Genomic DNA, 10010 nt, shown 5'->3' on the forward strand with positions numbered 1-10010 from the left:
ACACCACACACACACACACACACACACACACACACACACACACACACACACTCCCCCAGTGAGTTCTGTCTCCTGTGGAGAGGTATGAGAAGCTGCTTGCTCTCCAAAGGTCTTCTGACTCTTTAAAGTCTCTGGCAGCTTTTTGAAGCACTCTCAGAGAACACCGCAGCTTGCTTTTCCCCTTTCCCGAGTCTTTCCAGGTTGCTGTCTCTCCTGGCCCTTCCCTGAGAAGCCAATGGGTTGCAGCTACTGTGGAGATGAACTCAGTTCCCAGCACAGTGTCCCCAGGGCAATTCTCTCCCAGGAGCCCAGGGAAGTTTAGAATTGTCAGGACCGTAAAGAACAATTGTCTCCACTCCACAGGACATGGAGGTGTCAGCAGAAGAGCTTGAATATGTTCTAAATGCTGTTCTGCAAAAGAGTAAGTGTCATTCCCACAGGGGACAGGGCTCCCTAGAGAGAAAGAGTGACCACCCTGTCAGGATTCTTCCAGGCTCTGCTTGGAGCATCAGACTTGCTCGCCATGGCTGATGGGTATGCAGACCATCTGGTCTCATTGCTTAATCCCTAGCTGAGACGCGGATGCCGGTTCCCGTGGCTGTGACACGGATGCGGGTTCCAGCAGAATGGTCTATAGACTTTTCTACAGAAAAGCTAGCGGCAAAGAAAAATCATTGCACCTCATCATGCCCAAGAAACCACTGTCACTGTATGTGTGGCCTGTGCTCTGCAGACATGAATGTGTGCACATATGTGTATGTGTGTATCTGTGCTGTGCATGTGTGTATATATGTCTGTGTTATGCACATGTGCATGAATATATATATATATATATTTCCTGTACCGTGTGTGCACTTGTGTATACATGTTTATATTCTCACATGTTTATATGCATCTATGTTTGCACATGTGTGTACAAGGTCCATCTTTACCACAGCAGTCACTTCATATTCTACTCTCCCCGACTCCTGGGAGCCTCTCACCCACTTTCTGCTCAGACTTACTATACTGACATTTTATATCAAAGAATCATACATCATGTGGTTGTTACTGAATTCTTGCACTTAGCATACTATTTAGTGGGTTTGTGTGTGTGTGTGAGAGTATGTGTTTGTGTGTGTGTGTGTAAGTGTGAGTGTATGTGAGTTTGCATGACTGTGAGTGTGTGTATGTGTGTGAGTGTGTGAAAGTGTGAATATGAGTATATGTGTGATTGTGTGTGAGTGTATGTGTATGAGTGTGTGTGCAAATGAGTGTGTAAGTATGTGTGTGTCTGAGTGTATGTGTATGTGTGTGAGTTCGAGTGTGTGTGCATGTTTGTGTTGTTTATATGTACAGGTATGTACCGATGACATGTAGCACCAGAGGACAACCTCAGCTATGGCTCCTCGGGGCCAGTGACCTTGTTTTCTATGTTTGGATGGAGTCTCTCATTGGCCTGGGACTCACCAAGTAAATGAGCCTAGCGAGCCAGTGAGTCCCAGGATCCCAGCTCCCCAGCGCTGAGTTAAAATCCAAGCCAGTGTTCCAGCCTTTTCCTGTGTATTCTGGAGGACTGAACACATGTCTTCATGTTTAAGAGACAGGCACCCCATTGATGGTGCCGACTCCCTAGCCCTTGGTTTTATTTGTTGAGAGAGGGCTGGCTAAATGCCTAGACTGGTCTCAAATTTATATTCTTCCAGCCCCCAAATCTTGAGTGCTAGGATTGCAGGCCTCTGGTGCACCCAGCTGTTGGGCATGAATATCAAATTTCTTCAGCAGTTGGGGAGAGAGAGTTATTCTTTGTTTTGTTTGAAACTTGGGTCTTGGCTAGCCTGGAGCTTGCTATGCTGCAGATCAGGCTGGCCCCAAACTCAGAGATCCTCCTGAGTGCTGGGATTTCAGGCATTCTGACCACTGCCTGGCATAATTTCTAAATAATAATTGTGATTTTTAACCAGGACGGTGACTGGGCTGGAGAGGTGGCTCAGTGGTTAAGGGCACTGCTGCTCATGCTGAGGACCAGAGTTGGGTTCCCAGCAGACCAAAGTTGGGCTTCTCATAATCTCCTGTAACTCCAGCTCTGGGGGAGCTGATGCCTCTTTCTGGCTTCCACAGGCACCTGTAGGCACCTGAGCATACACACACTCACACACACACACACTCACACACACACACACACTCACAGACACACATGCATACACACACATCACACATACTCACATGTACACACACTCACACACACATTCACAGACACACATGCATACACACATGCACATACACACTCACAGACACACATGCATACACACACTTACATCACACACACACACTCACTCACATGCACACACACGCACTCACACGAACACACACACACACTCACAGACACACACATGCATACACACACTTACATCAACACACTCACACGCACTCACTCACATGCACACACACTGACAGACACACACACACATGCACACACACACATACACACACACCACATGCAAATTAAAGGAAAACAAATCTTTAAAAAGCAGACATATTGTAAAATCTTGGGATTCCCTAATGCTAAATTAAATGCACAGGAACAGCTCATCTCTAAGGCTTTCTGCAAACTTTCCTTCTGTAAGTTCAGCCCCTACTGTCGACCTCCTATGACAATGTCTGAATCACCATCCTAGAAAGCCTGATCAGTCTACATTACTGGGCTCCCAGAAGAAGGGAAAACACGTTTGTCTTATCATGGTCATTGATCACTTGGCTACCTTTGTGATTGCAGAAACAGCCCTCAAGTTCAAGAGGCTGAGCCTGCTTTCCTGCAGAAACATTATCTCCCTGATGGACGTATCCTTCTCAGCAAGGTCCCTCCGGGCAGAGGAGTCCTGTGGCGCTCACTCTCCCGGGTCAGGCACTGCAGCTCTAAGGATAGGAGGCTTTGTCAACCTAACTAGGGTTGGGTCGGGATCAACAGAGCCAGAACAATGCAGTAGAGAGAGGGTTTCTGAATGGAATGGAACAGGGCTGGGGTGAGGGTCCCCTAAGAGAATAATGCATCTGTTTTCCTGCATTGTGAAATATTAAGGTTCTTGCCCCATATCATCTTCCATGTTCCCTCCTCAGAGGTTCCTGTCCCCAGGTTACTCTCCCAGGACCCCAAATCTCCACTCATGCCACACCGCCCTAGCCTCCTCCTGTGATCCCAAGGCTGGGCTCCCACAAGGATTCTGAGTTGAAAGGCCCTTAGCTGGTGTGGTCAGACCAGCGGCAACGGGAAGATGGAGTTCGAAGAGTTCCGGGTGTTCTGGGACAAGCTGAGGTACTGGATGGTACGTGGTCTGGTTCAGACGCCCAGCGGAGCCGGGCCAGGACCCAGGCTACAGGCTAAGAGTGCTGTTAGGAGGGAGTCGAGGGACCACAGTGCATCCCGATGCTGGCCGAGGGACCACGGCGCTTCCACCACAAGGGAAGGAGACAGAAGGGGACCCACGGCTGGGCGGGGAGGTGGCTAGGTCGGTAGTGTGCTCCCATAGCATGCATGAAACCCTGGGTCTGGTCCCAGCGGGAAACGAGGCCTGGTAGAGCACGTCTATAATCCCAACCTCTAGGACCAAGGACTCTGATCTTTGTAGGGGCAAAAGGATCAGAAGTTTAAGGTCACCTTCTTCTATGTAGAGAGTTGGAGGCTAGACTGGGCTACATGAGACCCTGTCAGTGTGGGAAGGAAGGAAGGAAGGAAGGAAGAAAGGAAGGAAGGAAGGAAGGAAGGGAGGGAGGGAGGGAGGGAGGGAGGAAGGAAGGAAGGAAGGAAGGGAGGAAGGAAGGAAGGAAGAAAGGAAGAAAGGGAGGGAAGAGAAGGAAGGAAGGAAGGGAGGAAGGAAGGAAGGAAGGAAGGAAGAAAGGAAGGGAGAAAGGAAGGAAGGGAGGAAGGGAGGAAGGGAGGAAGGAAGGAAGGAAGAAAGGAAGGGAGAAAGGAAGGAAGGGAGGAAGGGAGGAAGGAAGGAAGGAAGGAAGAAAGGAAGGGAGAAAGGAAGGAAGGGAGGAAGGAAGGAAAAAGGAAGGAAGGAAAAAAGAAAGGAAAGAAGGAAGGAATGGAATGGAAGGAAGGAAAAAAGAAAAGAAGGAAGGAAGGAAGGGAAAAGGAAGGAAAAAAGGAAGGAAGGAAGGGAAAAGGGACAGAAGTAAAAGAGGAAGGAAGGGAAAAGGAAAAGAGGAGGAAAGGAAAGAGAAAGGGCTGGGTCCAACCTTGTCTGTCTAGAAGGCCGCTGTCATCCCTAGGCAGCTGCAAACTGTCACTGGTCCCTGGGCTCTGGCTTCTCAATGCTCTACTTCCTGCCCCAGGACCTGTTTCTCCAGTTCGATGTGGACAAGTCCGGCACCATGTCTTCCTATGAGTTGCGGACAGCACTGAAAGCTGCAGGTAAAGAAACAAGTCGGGTGTGTATTCCCGCAGACATTTTCATGTTTGTATGTAAGTGGGGGCAGCACGTTATAAAGCTGGAAAGACCATAGAGGGGAAGAGGAGGAGTCAAGGCTGGTGGGGAGGCCAGGTGAACAGGTGACGGTTGTGGGGAAAGGAGTCTGGGTGGGATGGGGGAGGGGAAAGGGGAAATGGGGGAGGGGAGAAGGTATGGAAGGAGAATCAACATCAAAAACCTGAACTGGGCTCAGTGGGGACTGAGGTTGGCCCACCATGCTGCATTCTAAACAGTCATTTCCCACTGTCCATAGCAGAAGGCACAACACAGGGTGACACCTCAGGTCCTTTGGGAAGAACAAACAGTGTCATACACACAAGACAGTGCCTGATTCTCTTAGGGACTTGTGACCCCATCTTCAGGGCAGACTGGATTGAGCAGGGAACTACAGAACCTAACCGAGTCTTTGCAGTCCTAAATTGGTACGGAGAGAGCTGCTCAGGCTCCCTCAGTCCCATAGATGCAGATCCAGGGTTTAGGAATAGCTGAGGCCAGGCCTGATGTGTGTGTTCCAAAGACAGTGCCCTGAGCCAGAGCAGCCTCCACCCCTGGTGGACTTCCAAATGCTCCCGTGGATAGACATGCACCCAGAGTTAGTGTGGGGACACAATACCACCCTCAAACCACAGATTGGGAGGCAGAGTGATGAAAAGTCAGACCCAGATGAAATTCCCACTCATCCAAACTGTCTGACTGTCTTAGTTAGGGTTCTCATTGCTGTGAAGAGACACCATGACCAAAGCAACTCTTTTTTTTTTTTTTTTGGTTCTTTTTTTCGGAGCTGGGGACCGAACCCAGGGCCTTGCGCTTCCTCCAAAGCAACTCTTATAAAGGACATTTCATTGGGCCTAGCTTACAGGTTCAGAGGTTCAGTCCATTATCATCGGGGCAGGAACATGGCAGCATCCAGGCAGGCATGGTGCAGGAGGAGCTGAGAGTTCTGCATCTTGTTCCAAAGGCAGACAGAAGACTGACTTCTAGGTGGCTAGAACAAAGGTCTTAAAGCCCATGCCTACAGTGACACACTTCCTCCAACAAGGCCACACCCACCCCAACAAGGCCACACCCACCCCAACAAGGCCACACCCACCCAACAAGGCCACACCCACTCCAACAAGGCCACACCCATTCCAACAAGACCACACCCACTCCAACAAGGCCACACCTCCAAAGAGTGCACCCCACCCCCCCCAGGCCAAACATATTCAAACCACCACACCGATGAATGAGGAAAATGAGGCTGCAGAAGTGGAGCCATGGCCTGTGGTGGCCAGGCCATCTCCAGAGCCACACTGGCCTCCAGTGTGCACAGTTCCAGCATGATGTGAGGAATGAGTCCCTACACAGCACCGCTCACTGAAGGCAGCAGCAGTCCCTTACAAGATGTCTCCAATACCTTGGATCTTAAGGCTCTTTTTATTATTATTATTACTTGTATTCTTTTACAGTCTAGTCGTTTACTCCCCCTCTGGTCTGCCCACCCACAGTTCCTCATCCCATTCCTCCTCCCTCCTGTCTCCAAGAGGATGCCCCCACCCCTTCCACCCCCTGCTCTTAAGAATCTTAAGAAATACCAGTGGGCTTGACCACTAGCCCAAGGACCTGGATACAATCCCAGAACTCATGTAAGATAAGTAAGGCATGGTAGCCTGTACCTGTAATCCCAGCACTGGAGAGGTGGAGGCAGGAGGATTCCTGAAGTTTGCTAGTCAGCTAGCCTAGCCTACTTGGCGAGTTTTAGACCAGTAAGGGGGGTGACCCTGAGGAATGAGAGCTGCCTTTGACCTCTGACCGCCGCCCACACTTTTGCACATGGACATCCACATGAACACATGCACACGGGCTTTGTACATTGAAGAGTTCTGTGCCTCTGGGGGGGTCCCAGAGATGTTGGCTCACTGCGGGGCTCAGTCAAGGCAGGTCCTGAGTCTCCTCCTGTTGCTCTGCAGGCTTTCAGCTGGGTAGCCATCTCCTGCAGCTGATCGTCCTCAGGTATGCAGACGAGAACCTCCAGCTGGATTTCGATGACTACCTCAACTGCCTGGTGCGGCTGGAGAATGCGAGCCGTGAGTGTGCATGGGAGCCCTGAGTGTGCGGGCGAGCTGAGAGCATACGGGGGAGCCCTGAGTGTGCAGGGGAGCCAAGTGTGTCCTGGGGGGACCCCTGGGGACACAGAGTGCCCAGCTCAGGGTCTCCAGTCACCATCTAAGAGCACATAAGAAACAACCCAGGGAAAAGAAGGCAGATCTAGGACGCAGAGGGCCACTGTGGATGTCTGTGCAGACACCCGAGCCCTGTGGTCAGCTAAGAGACAGGGTATAGAGTGTGCAAACAATGTCCTGAGGTTGTCATTTGTTACACACCTACAGGCTGTGAAGGGCTGTGACTGGGCAGGGTTTGTGCCTCCTACTGGGAAAAGGCCAAGTCCCCTCACAAAATTCAGAGTGAGAAATCTCTGTCCCTCTGCTGTCTCCTGAAAGCCCCAGACACAGACACGGCCACTTAAGCAGGGTCTGCTATACAGGAAAGACGGAAGGCGTGTGTGCGGATACTCCACAGAGAGGTTCGTTGTCACACTCTCTCCCAAAATAGCCCAGAAGGGTGGCCAAATGCATCCAGGTCAGCTCAGTCATCCAGTGTCCTTTCAGCTGCAAACAAACATGTCCCACTGTCTTGTGGTTTTATAATTGACATGCATTCTACACACCTAGTAATTTTACACACCTGCACAACCATGGGATGCCCAGTTCATAGTGAAGTGTCCCAGTGTGATGACAGGATGTTGTCACCATTTCTTGGGGGACTCAGCATCTAAGAAGATCCATGCTACATTTATTTAACCCCCTGCCTGACTCTCTCTCTCTGTCTCTCTCTGTCTCTCTCTCTGTCTTGCTCTCTCTGTCTCTCTCTCTCTCTTACTCTCTCTCTGTCTGTTTCTCTCTCTTGCTCTCTCTCTCTGTCTCTCTGTCTCTGTCTCTGTCTCTCTGTCTCTCTCTGTCTCTCTCTGTCTCTCTCTGTCTCTCTCTGTCTCTGTCTCTCTCTCTCTCTCTCTCTCTCTCTTGCTCTCTCTCTCTCTCGCTCGCTCGCTCACTCACTCTGGGACAGCCCCTCCTCCACCTTGCTAATCAAGGTTTGGCTGTGTCTCTTCTGGAGGTGGGAACCTGAGGTCCAGAGAAGAAAGTCCCTTCTCATGTCATCCAGGCCAGGAGCTGAAGCCTTGAATTGGTCTCCACCCTGCCAGGCTGATCTCCACCAGAGGGAGCAGCTGCCCACAGGTTTCCCAGTGGTCCAAGAGCCCTGAAACCTACCCAAGGGTCTGGCTCTACTGTGACTCTTCTTCCTCCCTCCCACCAGGGGTGTTCCAGTGTCTCAGTGTGAAGAACAAGGACTTCATCCATCTCAACATAAACGAGGTATGGCCAAGCAGACCCCAACCAGGGCCTGGCAGAGTATGAACACTCTAAGTGGAGCCCCAGGCAGGGCGAGAGCTCGCTGTGGGCAATTACCCCGTGTGGAGGCCGGTGTTTCTGTCCACTTGGCAGTCAGCATAACCAGCGCTGTAATCCTGTGAACTGTGGGTGTCTCCATTGCCCTGGTGTCTGCTCATGCTAGCCCCAAGAAAGAGGGTGGGGAGGAAACAGAACGTTCCAGATAAACATGAGCAAACCCAGTGAGAAGAAGGGAGAAATGAGATGCCTGACCCCATCCCCACCTCCCTTCCCGTGGTAGAGGGTCAGCTTTCAGCTTTCTCTGAAAGGTGAATTGCCAAAAAGCAAGCCCAACTCACACTACCCTGCCCCAAGCTGTCTCTACAAGGCTGTCCCCTTCAACAGGGACAGAACACATTGTATCCCTCTGTCCTATCTGCCCTCTACTGAAAGTTCACTTAGCCTTCTCAAGGTTTATCTCATTGGGGAGATGTACCTGCTGCACAAGCGTGAGGACCCACGTTTGAACCTGCCCCATGGTCCCTGGGAAAAGCCACGTTTGGTGGCACTCCCTCCACATGGTATCTGGAATTCCAGCACTGTGTGGGGGTGAGGCAGGTGGATCTCTGAGGCTCGCTGGCTTCAGCCAGTGTGGTCCATTGGTGAGCTTCAATTTCAGTGAAGGACTGTCTCAAAATATAAAATGGGGAGAAGAACGCCCGATATCGAGCTCTGGTCTGCACCACACGCACATACGCATGCATGTAGTTATACACGAGACACACCCAGCAATCTGTTTTAATTTAAATTTTAAATAAATGGTTTCACGTTGAGTCAGAAGCCCAAATTTGTGCAAGATGACCAGCAGAGTTCTTGCGACACAGACAATCCCAGGCCACACCTCAGTTGCTGGGCTGGGTTTCCTAAGCCCCATCTCTCTCTTTTCTTCCAGTTCATCAACTTGACCATGAACATCTGAGCTTGCACTGACCTGATGCCGTCTGCCCCTCTGATACTCAGCTGCTGGACCATGAACCTCAGAATTTTTATTGGAGGGCCATCCCGCCCATTGCTCTCTCCCCACTCCACACCACCCTCCTTCCCTCCCTGTCGAGATTTAAATCAAAAAGGGATTGGCCATGTTCTCCGATTCAGTGATACTTCTTCTAAGATCATTGCTCCACAGGAACTCATGGCACTGCCTGTGTCTGTGCTCAGGCCTGGGGTTGCTGTATGCTCCTCCCTCCACTGCCCCTCCTCCACCAACCGGAGTCCTGGCTTCTGAGTGCTCCAATCATGCTATCAAGACACACACTCGATGTTTTTCTTTACTCAAGGGGAGGTTATTGAAAATGTTAGTCTCATGAAAAGAAGCCTGCTGATGCTGAGTCTAAAGTGCTCCGGGGTAGCATGGAGATTATTGTGAGGTACTACTATGGGAGACCGATGACAGTACTCTGTGTGTGTGTGTGTGTGTGTGTGTGTGTGTGTGTGTGTGTGTTTGTCTCTGTGTTTGTGTGTGTATGTCCGTGTGTGTGTGTCTGTGTGTGTATGTGTATATGTGTGTGTGTCTATGTGTGTTTGTCTGTGTGTCTCTGTGTGTGTCTCTGTGTGTGTCGTCTGTGTGTCTCTGTGTATGTATGTCTGTGTGTATGTGTGTCTGTGTGTCTGTGTGTCTCTGTGTGTTTGTCTGTGTGTGTCTGTGTGTGTCTCTGTGTGTGTCATCTGTGTGTCTCTGTGTATGTATGTCTGTGTGTATGTGTGTCTGTGTGTCTCTGTGTGTGTGTGTCTCTGTGTGTGTCTATGAGTGTTTGTCTGTGTGTGTGTATGTCTGTGTGTATGTATGTATGTGTGTCTCTGTGTGTGTTTATGTGTGTATGTCTGTGTGTGTATGTATGTCTGTGTGTGTCTGTGTGTGTGTCGTCTGTGTGTGTGTCTGTGTGTGTGTCTGTGTATGTATGTATGTGTGTATGTGTGTCTGTGTGTGTATGTGTGTCTGTTTGTCTGTGTGTGTATATGTGTCTGTGTGTATGTGTGTATGTCTGTGTGTCTATGAGTGTTTGTCTGTGTGTGTGTATGTATGTGTGTCTCTGTGTGTGTCTATGTGTGTGTGTCTGTGTGTGTGTCTGTG

General features: G+C 50.3%; 1 protein-coding gene across 1 annotated transcript in view; it reads left to right on the forward strand.

The window, feature by feature from the left end:
• Positions 1-9188, forward strand: part of Capn9 (calpain 9) — a 36964-nt gene extending 27776 nt beyond the window's left edge. Inside the window, exons 14-20 of the mRNA NM_001271140.1 lie at positions 364-421; positions 2756-2820; positions 3234-3302; positions 4315-4393; positions 6401-6517; positions 7806-7864; positions 8832-9188. Of these exons, the coding sequence (NP_001258069.1) occupies positions 364-421; positions 2756-2820; positions 3234-3302; positions 4315-4393; positions 6401-6517; positions 7806-7864; positions 8832-8858 (474 nt within the window). The 3' untranslated portion in view covers positions 8859-9188. The remainder of the gene's footprint in view (positions 1-363; positions 422-2755; positions 2821-3233; positions 3303-4314; positions 4394-6400; positions 6518-7805; positions 7865-8831) is intronic.
• The last annotated feature ends 822 nt before the right edge of the window (positions 9189-10010 follow it).

Source organism: Rattus norvegicus, chromosome 19 (assembly GCF_036323735.1).
Source record: "Rattus norvegicus strain BN/NHsdMcwi chromosome 19, GRCr8, whole genome shotgun sequence".
NCBI lineage: Eukaryota > Metazoa > Chordata > Mammalia > Rodentia > Muridae > Rattus > Rattus norvegicus.